The 21,492-nt window shown below is 41.3% G+C and overlaps 1 protein-coding gene across 1 annotated transcript in view; it reads left to right on the forward strand.

The window, feature by feature from the left end:
* The window catches only part of LOC116975080 (collagen alpha-2(V) chain), a 246,679-nt gene that overhangs the window by 94,827 nt on the left and 130,360 nt on the right, over window positions 1-21,492 (forward strand). Inside the window, exon 2 of the mRNA XM_033023785.1 lies at window positions 16,594-16,788. Coding sequence (XP_032879676.1) covers window positions 16,594-16,788 — 195 coding nt within the window. The remainder of the gene's footprint in view (window positions 1-16,593; window positions 16,789-21,492) is intronic.

The raw sequence follows: 21,492 nt of genomic DNA on the forward strand, positions 1-21,492 counted from the left end.
CCTATATATATTCCAGATAGTAATATAGGTATAATAATATAATAATATAATATATTATTTTAAAAACATGATATAAATAACACTTGGAACATTGTGTGCAGTTCTGGTCACTGCACTATAAGAAATATATGACTGCATTGGAGAGCATGCAGAGTAAAGAAGATTCATTTGTGGACATTAGACACAAAGTTCTGGAGTAACCGGGTCAGGCATATAATATATTATTATACCTATATTTATATTCCAGATAGATATATTTCTGCGTTTTCCTGGAAACGGCCGCTACAGACGGCACTATGTACCCCCTCCCCCACCCGCTCGTTCGCGAATCGTCCGTTTTTTAATTGAGACCGCGGCTTCACTATGTTAAATACATAGGCCCCGCGATCGGAGCACCTTTTCCCGGTAAGTTATCGCAGGCAGCTCCGAGATTAGATGATTAAGACCTATTACTCTACAACAAGTTGGCATTAGTGAAAATGTTTAATTTACCTTGTTATTAATACATATAGTTTAGGCCCTCAACTTCATGAATGAATGAATAAGTGAATGAGTGAGTGAATGAATGAATGAATGAATGAATGAATGAATGAATGAATGAATGAATGAATGAGTGAATGAATGAGTGAATGAATGAGTGAATGAGTGAGTGAGTGAATGAGTGAATGAAGGAATGAATGAGTGAATGAATGAGTGAATGAATGAATGAAGGAATGAATGAGTGAGTGAATGAATGAATGAATGAAGGAATGAATGAGTGAGTGAATGAATGAGTGAATGTACAGCCCCAAAATCTCATTTTTTCACATTATAAAGGGTGCAATTAAATTAATTAAAGTCCATACAGATTAATTTTTCATAAATTCAGACTTTAGATCTTACCTTTTAGTTCGTTGATTCACAAAGTTTGACAAAGCAGCACCTCAGCAGGGACTTTGCTTTCAAGACTTTCTTCCACTTCTATCCACTTAGCTGCACATTTTTCAGACTTCTTAATGCTTTTCTCACTAAATTCAATTACCCTGCTGCAAGTTTCCACGACAAAGAACCTTCATCGGAATCTCCAGTAAAACAGGCATCAGTGAAGCCCTCTCAGCTATGTTGTGTGCTAGCCTGAAACAAAGCGCGTGATTGGCCAACTGGCAGACAACTCAATGTTAAACGTCCTTTGATTGAACTAAAAATACCCGAAATTTTTCCGTTTTTTCTCTAATTTAATAAAAATGAGCAAGTCTTGTTCATGATGAGTTTCAGGGGTGATTTATATAATTTTTTTACACAATATGTGAAAATTTCATGTAGTTTGGTGACTTGGGTCACTGGAATAAAGCTCCTCGGCCCACAGTCTACAAGTCCTTGATCCTTGGGTATAGGTTCCGCTATATTTGTTCTCTCCAAACAAGTCATGCCTATCATAATTATTTAAGTGTGTAGAAAGGAACTGCAGATACTGGTTTAAACCAAAGATACACCAAAAGCTGGAGTAACTCAGCGGGCCAGACAGCACCTCTGGAGAAAATGAATAGGTGATGTTTCGGGTCGAGACCCTTTTTCAGACTGAGAGTCAGGGGAAAGGGAAACGAGAGATATAGACTGTGACGTAGAGAGATATAGAACAAATGAATGAACGATATGCAAAAAAGTGACGAAGATAATGGAAACAGACCTGCGTTATTCCAACGTTTTGTGTCTGCGATTGTTTAAATACCAAGGCTTTTCCTGTCAGCAGCTCCCCCCCCCCTCCCCCCATGCCCAAATTGATCTTGGGAATTCCTCACAAATCAACACAAATGTACACATAATACAAATATAATTATCATTCATTTCCCTAAATCTAAGGTGATAGTGCAGTGGGTTAGTTGGTCTGAAGAAGGGTCGCGACCCAAAACGTCACCCATTCCTTCTCTCCAGAGTGCTGCCTGATTCGCTGAGTTACTCCATCTACTTGTGTCTATCTAGTGGGTTAGTTTAATTTAGTTTGATTCAGCTTAGAGATACGGCCACAGCTTACTGGCATTCCCTCTCCAGGCGGGTTCCCAGTTCCGTGGGATGCGGCCGCGACTCACCAGCGCTGTTTTAATGAGAGCTTTATAAAGAAGATAGAGAAAAACCTCTTCATTATAGAAACCGTTCAACCAAGGTTGACACCATGTGAGATGTTTATCGTTATTCTAATGCCCTTCTCCAAATGTGGTGGTTGATGGTTCTCCATGTGTAATTTTGTGATCCCATCAGCAAATTTAGTTCTACAAAGTGGTCCTTTTTGCATCACATCAAATATAAAACCTTAGATTACGTTTGCCTTTTTACAATGCTACCTATATTGGCATTTCAATTAATACATCATAATTACATTGGAAATTTAATTATTTATGAAATATATTTTCTCTCTTTAAATTTACTCCCAAAATGTATTCAGTTCACGTTGATTTACCTTCGATCGTTCAACCAGATAAATGTGTAGTTTGTGGAGTATTCAACTAACAGGATGATCAATGGCATTGCAGTTGCTTATAAACCTCAGTTTTTATTATCTGATGTTTCATAGTTTTATTATGTAAGAGACGTAAGATTTTGTCCAAATGAGTGAATGCTATGATGCAGGTTTGGGAGGTAGTACAAGGGGTGGCTAATGTGTGCCAGTCCTCCTGGTGGGGCGATCAACTGCTGGTAATCACTTGAGACATATCTATTTATGAGAGGAATAGATCGGGTAGATGCACAGAGTCTCTTGCCCAGAGTAGGTGAATCCAGGACCAGTGGACATAGGTTTAAGGTGAAGGGGAAAACATTTAATAGTAATCTGAGGGGTAACATTTTCACACAAAGGGTGGTGGGTTTATGGTACAAGCTGCCCAAGGAGGTAGTTGAGGCAAGGACTATCCCAACGTTTAAGAAGCAGTTGGACAGGTACATGGATGGGACATGTTTGGAGGGATATGGGCCAAATGCAGGCAGGTGGGACTAGTGTTGCTGGGATATGCTGGCAAGTTGGGCCAAATGGCCTGTTTCCACGCTGTATGACTATGACACTGAGATGTGTAAAAGTCCAACATCGCTTGAGACTGAAAATTTAAGAAAAACATCTGCACTTCATGGAAATCTGAAATGAAAACAGGAAAACCTGTAAAAACACAGCAGGGCAGACAACAATTTATTTACATATTTCATTTACAATTTTTTTTGTTTAGTTTAGAGATACAGTGTGGAAACCGTCCCTTTGGCCCTCCTGAGTCCCCCGCCAACAAAAGATCCTCCCATACACTATCACTACCCTGTACACGAGGGACAATTATTCTACACACTAGGATAGTTTAGTTTGTTAGTTTACAAACCCACACGATTACCGGGAGAACTTATAAACTCCAAACAGACAACACCGTAGTTAGGATAGAACCTGGGTCTTTGGCGCTGTAAGGCAGCACCACCACCGCTGTGCCTCCATGCCACCCTGGTATTGGACATGAAACATGATCTGTTTCTCTTTCCGTGGATGCTGCCTCCCTGCTGTGTGTTTGCAGCTTCTTCCATCTTTATATCTTCCAAGCATACAGTGTGAGCACTTGGGGAACTGTGCACCTGAATGTCTAACATCTAGTGAAATATGCGGCTGTAAATTTACCCTCTAAAAGCCCCCAAAAATCATAGTGAGGTTTCATAGCATGCTGGTTGCAATGCACTTTGAATATTACACTCAGCTCTCCTTGATACATCAGTTCATGTAAGTGGATGCTGGCTCACGCAGATTACTTTGATCCCTTTGCCATCTTGGTACTGTGCCTGCAGACTGCTGTTTATGACTGAGTGATAAAACTGGGAACTAATTTAGCTTGGATCATGTACCCAATGTTTTTGTGGCCAGGGGATAATTTTCCATTGTATCTTAATCTATTTAATTAAATCTTATATAAATCTTAAATCTTATGTAACAAAATATCTTTATTAACTAATTTCTCCCACTACCCACCCCCCGCTCCCCACCCTTGTTTCCACTTCCACATGTCCCTTTCCACCTATGTCCATCCCTCTGGCTTTACATTTAAATCCTCCTCTCGCCTTATCTGACAGCCTTGTGTTTCTTTTTCATCTCAAGCCTTAGTCCACCAGTCTGCCGTTCAAGAGCCCCACACCCCACCCCTGTCGACCTATCACTTGCCAGGCTTTGTCCCATCTCACCTCTTTTCCCACTTTCTCCCCCCTTCTACAGTCAGTCCGAAGAAGGGTCCTGACTCGACACATCACCTATCCATGTTCTCCTGCCTGCCCTGCTGAGTTGCTCTGGCACTTTGTGTGTTTTTTTTTGTAAACCAGCACCTGTAGTTCCTTGTGTTTCCAAAGCTCCTTCTGATCTGTTTAAGGATCTTCTACTGATATCATGGTTAAACCGCGTGTCCAAAAAATGAACCTAAACTCAGGATGAATTGCTTTTTTCCGTTGATAGTCAGGATGACGTTTGAGGGTATCAGTGTCTTATTTATATATGAACAAATGATTTAATACAGCTGCAAGTCAACAAAGTTTTCAAAATAAATTAACCTTAAGTCAGCAGTGGAATATGAAAATTATACTTCAAGTGAAATCTACTTTTCAAAGTACAGCATTTGTGAGGCAGTTTATAAAATTGCACACAGGCAGATTGAACAAAGAGGCCTAATTGGAAGATAATGTTATCTCTGCGCTGAGAAGCAAAATTATCAACTCATTTGAAATGAGTACTCTTTCGTCTCCATAAATTCCATCAACATCTGTGTTCACTCTTTCCCCTCATCCATTATGCAGAAGATACTAGACTCTGATTAAATAGATTATTCAATCCTTATGAAATATCCAGATACTTTTTAAATCTATTGAAACCGTGAAAGCGGAAATTCTACTTAGATGAGCATTATGCCAATGATTAATTGTTTTCTTATGCATCCTCAAACGCTGCTACATCAAACATTTCAATCAATTAGGCAATTATATTCATATTTCTTTGTGGTTCTGCAGTTAAAGACTGAACATTTGTGAATCATTACAGGGTCCAGTTTGTTATATCCTTCGTGGCATTATTCTCTGAGCAAAAAACAGAACAATCTCATTGATTTATGTTTGATGTGCATTTGATACACATGGTGATGTTGCTTTTCATAATCATAATCATACTTTATTAGCCAAGTATGTTTTGCAACATACGAGGAATTTGATTTGCCATACAGTCATACCAATAAAAAGCAACAAAACACACAAATATATTTTAACATAACCATCCACCACAGTGACTCCTCCACATTCCTCATTGCGATGGAAAGCGAAACAAAAAGGTAAATCTCTTCTCTTCTTTGTCCTCCCACGGTCGGGGGCCTCGAACCTTCCGTTGTCAGGGAGATCTTGGCTCCCGTAGCTGGCGATCGGGCCCTTTGCATCGGGGCAATCAAGCTCCCGCATCGGGGGGATCTTAGCTCCCCGCGCCGGGCGATCGGACCCCAGGTCAGGGCTGGTCGAACCTTCTGCGACTTGGACTTTCCCAACATCAGTCTCTACCCAAGACTGCGAGCTCCTAGATGGTGAAATCCGCAGGCCGCAGTTGGAGCGTCGATCCCAGGTAAGGGATTGCAGGCTTCGATGGTAAGTCCACGGCCCCGCGTTGGGACTCAAAGTCAGTCTCGAGCAAGGCCGCCAGCTCCATGATGTTAGGCCGCAGAGCGACCGGAGATACAATCCAGAAATCAATCACACCTCCGGGAAGGAAAGAGATTGGAAAAAGTTTCCCCCCCACCTAAAACAAACCAGAGAACATTAACACAAACTTTTTAAAACACACTAAAAATAACAAAAAAGACAAAGAAAAGATGCTGGCGGCGCCACCTCATTTCATTTGTACTGCAGATAGTGAGGCTTACTTCTTTAAGTTACAATCGACTTATGAGGCAATATGTTGATTCGAGTCGAAAACAGCAGTTTTTGTTAAGCTCTATTTGTATGGGACACCAGAATTTATTTTCTATTAAAATCAAAGGATGAGAAACAGATGGCTGATTACCCCGGTTTACAAGCTAAGCCCAAACTGAAGTATAAACTTGTGTGTGTTCAGTCGTCAGTCAGAATCTGGGTTTGCCCCATCATTCTGATGCTAATATGCTGCATAAGAGACTTCATTACATTGACATTCAAAGGAAATACCCACAAGTACTGTTAACTCACCTCCTTTCCCCAAACGATGGAACCCATCTGACGCGGCTAAGCAATGGAATGACAAAACTCACGGGTACCGTACAAAAAATCCATCCAAAAACTCTCCAGATGATGGTGGTGATAAACAGCAGCCAACTCATTTCAAACACCCCCTGTCCATTGCAGTATCAAAATACTTTCACTATAACATGGATCCTGGCAATACTATAATTTGAATTTAGCATTAATGTATTAGACAATAAACAATAGACAATAGGTGCAGGAGTAGGCCATTCGGCTCTTCGAGCCAGCACCGCCATTCAATGTGATCATGGCTGATCATCCCAAATCAGTACCCCGTTCCTGCCTTCTCCCCACATCCCCTGACTCCGCTATTTTTAAGAGCCCTATCTAGCTCTCTCTTGAAAGCATCCAGAGAACCCGCCTCCACCGCCCTCTGAGGCAGAGAATTCCACAGACTCACCACTCTCTGTGAGAAAAAGTGTTTCCTCATCTCTGTTCTAAATGGCTTACTCCTTATTCTTCAACTATGGCCCCTGGTTCTGGACTCCCCCAACATCGGGAACATGTTTCCTGCCTCTAGCGTGTCCAAACCCTTAACAATCTTATATGTTTCAATGATATCCCCTCTCATACTTCTAAACTCCAGAGTGTACAAGCCCAGCTGCTCCATTCTCTCAGCATATGACAGTCCCGCCATCCCAGGAATTAACCTTGTAAACCTTCGCTGCACTCCCTCAATACCAAGAATTTCCTTCCTCAAATTAGGGGACCAAAACTGTTCACAATACTCCTGGTGTGGTCTCACTAGGGCTCTGTACAACTGCAGAAGGACCTCTTTGCTCCTATATTCGATTCCTCTTGTTATAAAGGCCAACATGCCATTCGCTTTCTTCACTGCCTGCTGTACCTGCACGCTTACTTTCATAGACTAATGTACAAGGACCCCCAGATCCCGTTGTACTTCCCCTTTTCCCAACTTGATGCCATTTAGATAGTAATCTGCCTTCCTGTTTTTGCTATCAAAGTGGATAACCTCACATTTATTCGTATTAAACTTCATTTGCCATGCATCTGCCCACTCCCCCAACCTGTCCAAGTCACCCTGCACTCTCATAGCATCCTCCTCACAGTTCACACTGCCACCCAGCTTTGTGTCATCTGCAAATTTGCTAATGTTACATTGAATCCCTTCATCCAAATCATTGATGTATATTGTAAATAGCTACGGTCCCAGCACCGAGCCTTGCAGTACCCCACTAGTCACTGCCTGCCATTCTGAAAGGGACCCGTTAATCCCTACTCTTTGTTTCCTGTCTACCAACCACTTCTCTATCTAGCAATGTTACAACATTTTGAGATTTTAAAAATCAAGTCTGTAATTTATCCCATCAGATAAAGCATAAAAATAAGTTTAATTTGACATCTAATTCACTTTCATATCTCAAGTATTTAAAAAGTTATGGCCATTTTCATACTCGGAAATGAGCATCTTGTTCCCTATTGATTTTCTATGGACATAACAAAAAAGTTGTGATCGTGAACAGTCAAAAGCCCATAACTTTCTTAAAAATTAAGAGAACTGAATGAAATTTTCAGTTATCATAGATTGAAGCATTCTGAAACAAATATAAAATAATCTTACTTGGATGACCTGAAATTAAAGCATATAATTAGTTAGTTACCTAATTGTAGCTAATTTCAGACTTCAATTACTAGAGCTAAACATCTATCCATTTCTTAATAAATGATTAACATTTTTAAATAGCCTAAATGTCCAAATAATATTCACAAATAATTCACAATAAAACATGATTTTTAAATCTCATTTACATTAATTTATAGGCCAAATGGAAGGAATTCAGTGTTCAATTGCTGTAAATAAATGCCCATTTAAATCAGCTTTCCAGTGGGTCCCTGTGGAACGCGCTGGTTTAGAACGTTCACATTGCGGTAGATTTGTGCCTCAAATGCCGAGAAAAGTACTGCGCGATATAATGGGCCCAAATTGAGCTACTCGCAATATTAAATTTTGTATAAAAGGATCTTTAGAAGCCCTTTTGAATGTAAAAATATACAACCTACCTTCTGCTATTTTCTTTATGAGACCCTGCGGTTGCTGACGGTCGCGGGTTTAAAGATTGATTTTTAAACTACTATAACTATTATTCAAGGCCTTTAAACCTAATAATAGCTTTTGCGACGGGGTCTATCAGCGATTTTTCGTTAATAATTAACTAGGCTGAACATTTTCGATTGGAACAGCTTAGAGAAAATCGCGTTTTAAACCCGCCCCCTCTAAACGGCGCCAAAATCGCGCACAACCTCAGCGGCAGATATTCAGCGACGCTTCAGGTAGGCTTTGCAACATACCTACTCTATCCATGTCAGCACTCTACCCTCAATACCATGTACCCTGATTTTGCCAATAATCTCCTATGTGGGACCTTATCAAATGCGTTCTGAAAGTCCAGGTACATTACATCCACTGGCTCTCCCATGTCCATTTTCCTAGTTACATCTTCAAAAAATTCCAGAAGATTAGTCAAGCATGATTTCCCCATCGTAAATCCATGCTGATTCGGACCGATCCTGTTACTGCTAACCGAATGTTCGGCTATCTCATATTTTATAATTGACTCCAGCATCTTCCCCACCACCGATGTCAGGCTAACTGGTCTATAATTCCCTGTTTTCTGTCTCCCGCCTTTCTTAAAAAGTGGGATAATATTAGCTACCCTCCAATCCACAGGAACTGATCATGAGTCAATAGAACATTGGAAAATTATCACCAATGCATCCACGATTTCTAGAGCCACTTCCTTAAGTAGCCTGGGATGCAGACCATCAGGCCCTGGGGATTTATCAGCCTTCAGTCCCATCAGTCTATCCAACACCATTTCCTGCCTAATGTGGATTTCCTTCAGTTCCTCCGTCACCCCAGATCCTCTGGCCACTACTATATCAGGAAGATTGTTTGTGTCCATGTATTGTTAATTATTGTAAAGAAAACTCTGATAGCAGTTGTTTTGTTGGGCATAGGGTATTATTCCGGGCAAATTAAACAATCTGAAAGGGTGCGTTTATCTCCAATTTCCACTATACTGATACCTTTCACCAAAGGAAGGCTGCTATTTGCTTCTCTGTATTGTCAAATATAGATTGAGATGAAAGGATGTTGATATTATTGAAGCAATCAGGAAAAATCTACCCCTGTTACATCTATTGGTTTAAAAGAGCGCCACAGTGATGCAGCGGTAGAATTGCTTCATCACAGCGCCAGATGCCCGAGTTCAATCTTGACTGTGGGTGCTGTCTGTACTGAGTTTGTACGTTCTCCCCGTGACCATGGGGGTTTTCTCCGTCTGCTCCGGATTCCTCCCACACTCCAAAGATGTGCAGGTTTGTAGGTTGATTGGGTTCTGTAAATGGTCTATATACCAATAATGGGTTCTGTAATTGGGTGTAGGATAGAGCTAGTGTACAGATGATTGGTGGTTGGCGTGGTCTCGATGGGCCGAAGGGCCTGGTTTCCAAGCTGTATCTCCCTAAATTAAATGTCTATGTGCACTCTTTTAATGTAGTAGTTAAGTGTTTTAAATACTCATTTAGAACTAGGTGATGGGTGTGAATCGTTAGGAATTAGGCACATTCCCTTTCCTTCTTGCTTAGCCTTACCTTCTTTAGATTCCTTACTTATTTTCTTTTTCTTTTCTTAAGGCCCCCCTTTTCTGTGGGGCCTTTTTCTTCTTCTTTTCTTTTCACATTTTCAAGCACGCAGTCTACTTAACCATTACCATTCACTTAACGCCAACTACTGCGGACTACACTCCACTACTATCCTCACTCTTTTCTTCTTTCTCTTTTTTCTTTTCTCTTTTTCTATTATAGGTTAAAGTTTAAAAAAAAAAGAAGTTGTACAAGAAATGTAGTATGGTGCATATTTTGATTAAGATGTATGTAGATTGTTTCTAATAAAATAAAAAAATTTAAAAAAAGTGTTTTAAATTGGTAAAAGACGTGCATAAAATGCCACACGTGGTGATTTGGCATGCACATCTTTCACACGGGAACTTCAACCCAAATACATGGTCCAACCTTTGCTCCCTTCACCAATAAATGTTGTGGTTATGTTCATGCAGCAAAAGCTGAAAAAAAAATTGGCTTTTGATTCTTGAATCAAGATTGAATGAATAAAACCATGAAAATTGAAAGCACAAATGTAACTCCTCTACTCACTAACAAATATGGCCCCTTGAAATATATTTAAGGGTAAGGTATTTTTGAACTCGTGGGCAGTCTGAAGAAGGGTCTCAACCCAAAACTTCATCTCTTCCTCTCTTCAGAGATGCTACATGCCCTGCTGTTACCCCAGTGTTTTGTGTCTATCTTCGGTTTTAACCAACATCTGCAGTTCCTTCCTACACAGTTAATGCTCAATACTTGTACTTTTGATCACTTTCTTAAAATAGGTAATGTTCCATGAATCCAACAGTCCCAAGTACAGTATGACCTTTGGTTTCTCCTGAGAATAATGGTCACTTTTTGATTAAGTCAATAAGGTGTTGGCTATTTTGATTGCATTGTAACAAAAAATTATTTAATGGGTCACATTGCACTTATAAGACAAACATTTACGCATAAATGATTGCACTACCTGAAGTAATATTTCTCCAACTGTGTATTTACAGAGCCAAGATATTTTTTTTATTGGTATAACAAGGAACTTTCCAAAGAAAGACACAAAATGCTGGAGTCACTCAATGGGCCAGGCAGCATCTGTGGAGAACATGTATAGGTAATGTTTCCAGTCAGGACCCTCTGCAGTCTGAAGAAGGATCCAGACACAAAATATCACCTATCCACGTTCTCCAAGGATGCTGCCTGACTTGTTAAGTAATCCAGCATTTTTTGTCTTCTTTTTTATTGCTTTTTGGTGTCTGGACATTGCTGACAGGGCCAGCATTTATTGTCCATCCCCTATCATATTTATGCTTAAGAAGGTAAGCCACCTTCTTGATTTTTTTTTCAGTCCGCTTAGGAAAGGTACTTCCATTGTTTAGTAGTGTGTTTGAGGCTTCAGATACAATACAATACAATTCAATTTATTGTCATTTGGATCCCTTGAGGTCCAAACGAAATGTCGTTTCTGCAGCCATACATTACAAACAAATAGACCCAAGACACAACATAATTTACATAAACATCCATCACATTGCTGTGATGGAAGGCCAAAAAAACTTATCTCTCCACTGCACTCTACCCCCCGATGTCAGAGTCAAAGTCAAAGTCAAAGCCCCCGGCGGGCGATGGCGAATTGTCCCGCAGCCATTAAAGCCACGCCGGGTGATGCAAGGCCGCACACCGGGTCTTGATGTTAGAGCCCCCGGCGGGCGCTCGCAGAGTCCCGCAGCCATTCCAAGCCTCGCGGGGCGGTGATGTAAGGCCCCGCTCAGGTGCTCTTCAACCCCGCAACTCGGGCAGGAGAAGTCGCCGTTGCGGAAGCCCTGAAAAGCGGACTCCCTCCAGGGACCCGCGGGCTCCCGGTGTCACTGTCCGCCAAACCCGCAGTTGCAGCCACCGAATCTCCAGAGGTCGGGTCGCAGCAGCATCCACCACCGCTCCACCCGCTCTGGACTCGGCCAGCTCCGCGACGGTGAGGTGAGTAGTCGGCACCACAGCCCCCGGTCTTCCTGTTGGAGGCCGCTCCTCGTTGCAGCCCCAACGACAACGGAGACCCGACAAAGAAAAGGTCGGGTCTCCCGTGCAGGGAGAGATTTAAAAGTTACCCCCTCCCCCCCACACCACCCCCACCCCCCCACACACATACCCCAACAAAAATAACAAAAACTACATAAAAACATAAGACATAAAATAATAAAAACGCAGACGGACTGCAGAGGCCGCTGCTGATGAAGTCGCGCCGCCCACCGATATAATGATGATGAAGGTAAATCAGGATAGAGTGCAACTTGGAGGGGACTCAGCAGATAGTTCCCATATACCTGCTGCCCTTTGTCCATGTGCTTCTTAGTGATAGAGGTCAAAGGTTTGGGGAATGGTGTCCGAGTAGCTGGAACAAGGAGCACCAGTGTATTGTGAAGGGCACACATTGCACCCACTCAGTCAATAGAGAAGGAAATGAATGCTTAGGGCAGACTGTTCTGTTAATGGGAACTCCCACATACAATTCTTAAGTGATTGGGCAGGCTAGTTGCAGGAACAATGTTCCCGATGTTCTGGCAGTCCAGAACCAGGGGTCACAGGTTAAGAATAAGGGGTAGGCCATTTAGGACTGAGATGAGGAAGATATTTTTCACCCAGGGAGTTGTGAATCTGTGGAATTCTCTGCCACCGAAGGCAGTGGAGGCCAATTCACTGGATGCATTCAAGATAGATTTAGATATAGCTCTTAGGGCTAATGGAATCAAGGGATATGGGGAGAAAGCAGGAACGGGGTACTGATTTTGGATGATCAGCCATGATCATATTGAATGACTGTGCTGGCTCGAAGGGCCGAATGGCCTACTCCTACATCTATTTTCTATGTTTCTATGTTCTACGATAATTGTCGGATATCTTTGTGCATGAAGGTTACTTAATACTCCATGTTGTTGATACCTTGGTGTAGGCAGATATGAACTGTTTAATTTGCCATGGAGTTTAGAGAGATACAATATGGAAGCATCAAGTCCATGTGGATCATCACTCACTCATTCACACTAGTTCTATGTTTTCCCGCTCTTGCATCAACTCCCTACAAAATGGGGGGGTAATTTATACAGGTTAATTAGACTACGAACCCGCACGTCTTTCGAATGTGGGAGAAAACCGGAATACCCAGAGGAATCACACATGGTCACAGGAAAAATGTGCAAACTGCACATAACTGTACCCAAGGTCAGAATCGAACCTGGGTTTCTGGTGCTGTGAGGCAGTAGCTCTACCAGCTGCGCCACTGTGCCGCCCTGAGTTGTGAATGGAATGGAACATTGTGCAATCATCGTCAAGTATCCCCTCTTTGAAGGCCATAATAGAAGAAGGTCCTTCATGAAGAAGCTGACATTTATGGAGCTGAGGATATTGTAGCAATGTTACAAAATTTTGAGATTTTAAAAATCAAGTCTTCAATTTATCCCATCAGATAAAGCATAAAAATAAGCTTAATTTGACACCTAATTCACTTTAATATCTTCAGTATTAAAAAGGTTATGGACATTTTCATACTCGGAAATTGGCATCTTGTTCCCTATTGCTTTTTCATTGACTTAACACAAAAGCTGTGATCGAGAACATTTAAAAGCCTGTAACTTTCTTAAAATTTAAGAGAACTAAAAGAAATTTTCAGTTATTGTAGATTGAAGCATTCTGAAACAAATATGAAACAATCTTACTTAGATGACTTGAAATTAAAGCATAAAATTAGTTAGTTACCTAATTGTACCTAATTACAAAATTCAATTACTAGATCTAAACATCTATCCATTTCTTAAGAATAGATTAACATTGTAAATAGCCTAAGTGTCCAAATAACATTCACACAATAATTCACAATATAACATAATTATTAAATCTCATTGTTATGTGTTTATAGGCCAAATGGAAGGAATTTAATGTTTAATACCTGTAAATTAATGGCCATTTAAATCAACTTGCCTGTGGGATTTTCTGAAACGCGACCATTTGGAACGTTGAGGTTGTGGTGATTTCAGTCCCCCATATCGGTAGCAAATACACTGCTGGTTCTTCGGGGAAAATAATCACCGTTTCGCAACTTAAAATGTGAATTAAATGCATCTTAAGATACACTTTTATACATAAAAATAAACTACTTTCTTTTACCTGTCCCCTACATAATATCCGGACCTGTTGTCGGCATTGACGGCTTCAGAAGCTGATTTTAAAATCACTCCAGCGATTAACTTGTCGGGCGAATTAAAAAAAACCCACACAGAATGGCCGTCGGAACGATTGTTTAGCAAAATCTTGCACTCCAACAAATATAATCCAGGACCAGGTCGGAAAAAAAACGCGTTTTAACCCCACACCCCCTCAAACGCGCCAAAACTGCGCACACGACCAGTGGCAGAATTGCAGCGCTGCTGAAGGTAAGTATTGTAACATACCTAGATATTGCCCTGATAAACCTTTGCAGTGATGTCCTGAACTGGGATAATTGACCTCTGACCCCCACAACCATCTTTCTTGTGTGAAGTTTAATTCCAACGACTTGAGTTTTGTCCCTTTGATACCCACTGATTATGGTTTTACCAGGGTTCCTTGATAAAACACATTCAGTCAAATGTTGCCTTTATGGCAAAGGCAATTACTTTCATCTCACCTCACTGCTCCACACGATGTAGCAGCACACCAAACTGCATCAATAAGTGGCTTAATGGGAATAAGTGGTACTTGATAGCTCCGATGACAACTTCTGTCATGCAGCTGAAAGCTGAGCGGAAAAAAGAACAAAGCACCTGCCCTTGTTACCCTGGTATCCATGTGGCTGATTCAATTAACTTCTTGGTTGCTGGAAATACCATGATGTTAATAGTGGCTGGTTTGATGTTGTAATTTCCTTCACTGCTTGTGAGAGCATATTAATATATGGAATTTGCATGCTGCTTGAAGGAGCTATGATGGGTTGAGTGAGCACATAGAAACATAGAAACATAGAAAATAGGTGCAGGAGTAGGCCATTCGGCCCTTCGAGCCTGCACCGCCATTCAATATGATCATGGTTGATCATCCAACTCGGTATCCTGTACCTGCCTTCTCTCCATATCCCCTGATCCCTTTAGCCACAAGGGCCACATCTAACTCCCTCTTAAATATAGCCAATGAACTGGCCTCAACTACCTTCTGTGGCAAAGAATTCCTGAGATTCATCGCTCTCTGTGTGAAAAATGTTTTTATCATCTCGGTCCTAAAAGATTTTCCCCTTATCCTTAAACTGTGACCCCTTGTTCTGGACTTCCCCAACATCGGGAACAATCTTCCTGCATCTAGCCTGTCCAACCCCTTAAGAATTTTGTAAGTTTCTATAAGATCCCCCCTCAATCTTCTAAATTCTAGCGAGTACAAGCCGAGTCTATCCAGTCTTTCTTCATATGAAAGCCCTGACATCCCAGGAATCAGTCTGGTGAACCTTCTCTGTACTCCCTCTATGGCAAGAATGTCTTTCCTCAGATTAGGAGACCAAAACTGTACGCAATACTCCAGGTGTGGTCTCACCAAGACCCTTCACAACTGCAGTAGAACCTCCCTGCTCCTATACTCAAATCCTTTTGCTATGAATGCTAACAGACCATTCGCTTTCTTCACTGCCTGCTGCACGTGCATGCCTACTTTCAATGACTGGTGTACCATCTCGTGGCATCTCCACTTTTCCTAATCGGCCACCATTCAGATAATAGTCTACTTTCCCGTTTTTGCCACCAAAGTGGATAACCTCACATTTATCCACATTATACTGCATCTGCCATACATTTGCCCACTCACCCAGCCTATCCACCTTGCAGCCTCCTAGCATCCTCCTCACAGCTAACACTGCCACCCAGCTTCGTGTAATCCGCAAACTTGGAGATGGAGATATATCCTCTCTGTGAGAGAGAGGGTCCAGGCCATGAATATAGATAATTGTAACAAAGCTGTACAATTTAGCATAGAATGTTAGCCCATTCTGGGCAGTTCCAGATTACTTCCTATATTACCAAGTTTCTTAAAACCAATAATTTAAGTACATTTCACTGTTCATAAATAAAGTCAATGAATGATTGTATCTCTCTTACTCCTTCTCATGTTAGATAATTCAATGCCACATCATCACTATTTTCCATTAACTACAGATGTGTCAATTGCAGATTTATTTCCATTTCGTGGAACTAAGTGTCGGGCCTAGTTGAAAGTAACTCCGATTTTTCTCTCATTACCAGTGGTGTACATGTTCCTTTTTATTCCGATCTTTGTTTGAGCAGCACAGTGATGCAGCTGGTAGAACTGTGCCCCACAGCACCAGAGACCCGGGTTCAATCCTGACCTCGGATGCTGTCTGTGTGGAGTTTGCACGTTCTCCCTGTGATCCTGTGCATTTCCCCCGGGTGCTCTGGTTTCCTCCCATATCCGAAAGACATATTGGTTAGTAGGTTGATAGGCCTCTGCAAATTCCCTATAGTGTTTAGGGAGGTGATGAGGATGATAACACATGTGAACAGGGGATCAATGGCCGGCATGGACTCAGTGGGCCAGAGGGCATGTGTTTCCATGCTGTATCTCTAAACTAAAACAATCATGAAAGCATTGCAACTATGATACAAATGAATGAAATTGAACAGTATTTTTGATGTATGTTTTGCATTGAACTGACATGAATCTCATATAATCATTCTCACTCTTTATCCCTCCCTCTGTTTTCTCTAGATCCTTCAAGCTGCACTCAATATGGCCAGTCCTACCAGAATAAAGATGTTTGGAAGCCAGAGCCCTGTAAAATCTGTGTGTGTGACGAAGGAATAATATTGTGCGATGAGATCACCTGTGAGGATCTACATAACTGCGAAAGACCATACATCCCATTTGGAACTTGCTGTCCTGTATGTCAAACTGACGAAAGAGGTGAGTACACATGCAGTAGGTAACCTGCACTGTATTTAGTAGAAAATATATGGACATAAGCTTCCTTTCCCTTCAGTGATTGCATTGTTCAGTTGATTTGCATCTTATTTGCATTTCAAGAAATGTCTGAATAATTTGACTTGAGACGTGAAAAATATGTTTTTTTTCCTCTACAAATATTTGTATCCTACCATAGGCCGGCAGGCTTTGTGACAAACTTAATACAATTTCTCTGTTAAGCCGGAGGTTGAGGGGAGACCTAATAGAAGTACTCAAAATTATGAGAGGCATAGATAGGGTAGACGATCAGAACCTTTTACACCTGGATGGAAAAGTCAAATACTCCAGGGCACAGCTTTAAGGTAAGGGGAGCAAAATTTAAAGGAGAGATGTGAGGCGACTATTTTTCCACAGCCGGTGGTGAGTGCCTGGAACATGCTACAGGTTTGGTTGTTGAGGCAGATATGATGGTGGCATTTAAGAGACTTTTGGATAGGTATATAGATATGCAGGGAATGGAAGGATGTTGATTATGTGCAGATAGTTAGGCAATGGTCTTTCCATCAAGTTCAGCACAGACATTGGGAACCGAAGGGCAGGTGCTTGTGCTGTACTGTTCTATGTTGTTCTATGATGTAATGCTTAGGAGCAGATCATTCAATTCCGCTGCTATACAAGGTTCATTTGTACCTAACCACCTGTTCGTCTTTGATCCATAATGGATAACTGTGTACTCATTTTCAAGTGTTTAAAAAAACCCCCTGCATTATCTGGTAACCTTTGTTACCCCAGGGAATTCATGTTTACCTTATATTTTTACTACTCAATATCTAATGCTTGGGTTTCTGGTAACACTCTGTTGAATCTCTAAGGTACAATTCTCAGAAGTGCATACTATAGTCTGGATATGATCTTACGTGAACTTTATACTGTAATTGGCCAATACGCCCCTGAATAAATATTTCCCCTGAATATTTATAGTATTGGAGTCACTCAGCATGGAAACAGGCTCTTCGGCCCAACTTGGCCACACCCTCAACAGGCCCCATCTGCACTTGTCCCACCTGCCCGCATTTGACCCATATCCCTCGAAACATGTCCTATCCATGTAATCCATCACATTTCTCTGAACATTTGACATTAATTCTACTGGATCAAGACATGCTTGAGTGATTATCTACATCGAAGAATGCTGTATTTATATTCTCCGCCTGTTGTTTTCAGAAAAACAGTGAACAGTAAACCGAGTTTATCGGAAAACGTTCCTTTTAACAAACCAGGCACATTCCAATCGGTAACTGTTTTGGTTTTAATGGACATGCCTACAGCTTTACACAAAAATCTACATAACATTAAGGCATGCTAAAATAGCTAATGGGTGAATGTTACATGAGCATAATTAACATTCCACCACAACTATAAACATTTTAGGACTGTTGTAATTTAGACAGAGCAAAAATGAGAAGCAATCACCTTAATGAAGGCACATGGAACTGAGAAATTAGGTGGAAACTTGAAGAGATTTAATGAATGTAAAAGCTACTACCTAAAGGTACAAAGCAGTGCATATTATTTCTTAAATGGTTAATTATTCTAACTTCCATGAAACCTTTACACATATTTCTGAATTTGTGCAGCTTTTTACTGTGTCCAAACTTTTCTTTGTAAATCTAAACCTATTTTAAACATCATGCAATTACAGTAAGAACTTATTTACTTTCTGATCTTCAAAGGAGTGGAACAGCTGAAAAAAAGCTTCCAAAGACCTGCAATGGTTGCACAGACATATTGGGTTATAGCTGTAGGATCTCAATGTTACTGCTAAATGAGAGAAGCATCCAGCTTCTGAGTTTTCAACAGTTATCCTGGATGTAAGGACAAAGAGACTCTCTAAAACTAAAATGTTTGTCAATCTGACTGAAGTAAAAACCTGTTTTAAAGCTTTGGTCCACCTCAGGAGTTCACTTTGGAATTGATGATAGACTCTAAAGTCACTGTATAAATAGACTATAAAGGCAATGCAAACAATATTTCCTGAATATATGGAGACATGAGGAACTGTGAATCCTGGAGTCTTGAGTAAAACACAAAGTGTTGGAATAATGGGCCTGTCCCACTTACATGACTTTTTCGGCGACTGCCGGCACCTGTCATAGATTGTTGCAGGTCGCCGAAAATTTTCAACATGTTGAAAATCCAGCGGCGACCAGAACAAGGTACGACTCTTTGGGCGACTACTCACGACCATACACGCTTCACCCTGTCGCCAGGTTTCAGGTTGGAAGATTTTTTCAGTCTGAAGAAGGGTCCTATCCACTTCCTCTGGAGATATTGCCTGATCCATTGAGTTATTCAGGCACTTTGTGTTCTCCTGAATACATACTCATTTTAGGTGAATAATTCATTCCGATCATAGTGGATTGGTTACCACCGATTCTGATTCCACTAACATATAATCAAAATAAGGCATTTCCATTTCAAAAAATCTCCCTATATCAAACGACACCATTGAGAGTCACAAAATGCTGAAATAACTCAGTGGGTCAGGCAGCATCTCTGGAGAACATTAATAGGTGACGTTTCGGGTTGGGACCCTACTTCAGGCTATTATTAATTTATATTAAATTATTAATTAAATTATTAAAATATTAAATTCATTTATATGAAATTGTTAAATTATATTAATTTATATTAAATTAATTATAGTTAATATTAAAAGTGAGTTATTAATTAGTTTATATCAATGGGTTATATTCTCGAGAAGTAGAAGAAATGAGAGAAAAACCAAATTCTAATGGGGATTTGGACTGTGGATGTCAGGACAATATTTCTCTCGGCTGCAGGGCTAACTGTCCCATAAAAAAGGATTTGGTGTTTCTGGACAGGGATGGAAAGACATTTCTTTACCCAGAGCAAAGTGAATCTTTAGAATTCTCTTCCCAAGAGGACTGGGGGAGCTCAGTCACTGAGAATCTTTTAGACAGAGATCAGTGTGTCTTTGTAATTTTCCATGAATCACGAGATTTGTAGTTAGTGGACAGATGTGGTGCTGAGGTAAATTAAGAGCCTGAAAGGTCGAGCGGGTACAATGGAATGAATGGCTCAAAAATGTTCTGCTTCTCATATTCTCTACAACTGACAGCAAAACATAGTAACAGGAGAGATCTATGCATAAGTTATATTATTGTTTAATTCTGGAATATGACTTTACTTCATGGAATGCAAGAGGCAGAGGGGTGATCTTATGGATGTGAATAAAATCATGAGGGGAATAGACAGAATGAATGCACAGTCTTTTACACAGGGTGGGGGAATTAAGAACCAGACGGCATGTTTCAGCTGAAAGGAGAAGGATTTAATAGAAACATGAAGGGCAACTTTTTATCTGGGAGGATGTTGGGTTTATGGTATGAGCTGCTAGGGGAGGTAACTGTGGCAGGTGCTATAACAGCATTTAAAAGATCCTTGGGCAGGTAATGGATAGGAAAGATTTAGAGGGATATGGACCAAATGCAGGTAAAGGGACGCATTTGAATAGGGCGTGGTGTGTTTGGGCCAAAGTGTTTCCATGCTGTAATATTGAGAAATTGTCTCACTCTGAAAGTCCAGCACCAGGTAACTAATAAAGTGTTGCAACATATGCTTGAAAGTGATAGCCTGAGGCTCATTGGACTAATTTACCAAAGTAAGGAAGCCTGATGCAGCTTGTTCACCAAGGTAGACACAAAATGCTGGAGTAACTTAACGGGTGAGGCAGCATCTCTGGAGAGAAGGAGTGGATGACGTTTCGGGTTGAGACCCTTCTTCAGACTGATGTCAGGGGAGGGGGCAGGACAAAGATAGAATGTAGTCTGAGACAGTAAGACTAGAGGGAGAACTGGGAAGGGGGAGAGGATGGAAAGAAAAACCAAGAGCTATCTGAAGTTAGAGAAGTCAATGTTCATACCGCTGGGGTGTAAACTACCCAAGCGAAATATGAGGTGCTGTTCTTCCAATTTGCGCTGGCCTCACTTTGCAATGAAGGAGGCCCAGGACAGAAAGGTCAGATTGGGAATGAGAGGGGGAGTAGAAGCGCTGAGCCACCGGGTGATCAGGTAGGTTAAGATGGACTGAGCGGAGGTGTTGTGCGAAACGGTCGCCAACCCTGTGCTTGGCTCTCGCTGATGTAGAGAAGTTGACACCTGGAACAGCGGATACAGTAGATGTTGGAGAAGGTGCAAGTGAACCTCTGCCTCACCTGGAAAGATGTTGGGGTCCTTGGATGGAGTTGAGGGGGGAGGTAAAGGGACAGGTGTTGCTTCTCCTGCTGTTGCAGGGGAAAGTATCTGGGGAGGGGGTGGTTTGTGAGGGAAGGGGCGAGTTGACCAGGGAGTTATGGAGGGAACGGTCTCTGTGGAAAGCAGAAAGGGGTGGAGATGGGAAGATGTGGCGGGATGTAGATGGGATACAGTGGCGGGATCCCGTTGGAGGTGGAGAAATTGTTGGAGGATTAGATGCTGGAGGATATGTTCAGCAAGGCCTTGGAAAGTTCTAAAATAGAACTGACACCTGGGTAAGTCCAGTTGGCAGGTGTCAGCCAGCAGTGGCACACAGACTTGGGAGGGATACAAGTAAAGAGAAATTGACAAGCTATTGAATGAACTTTCAATCTTTCAGTGCTAATGCAGGAACAATGGTAAATTCAGACTTTGGCTTTATAATCAC

This window comes from Amblyraja radiata, chromosome 7 (genome assembly GCF_010909765.2).
Source record: "Amblyraja radiata isolate CabotCenter1 chromosome 7, sAmbRad1.1.pri, whole genome shotgun sequence".
NCBI lineage: Eukaryota > Metazoa > Chordata > Chondrichthyes > Rajiformes > Rajidae > Amblyraja > Amblyraja radiata.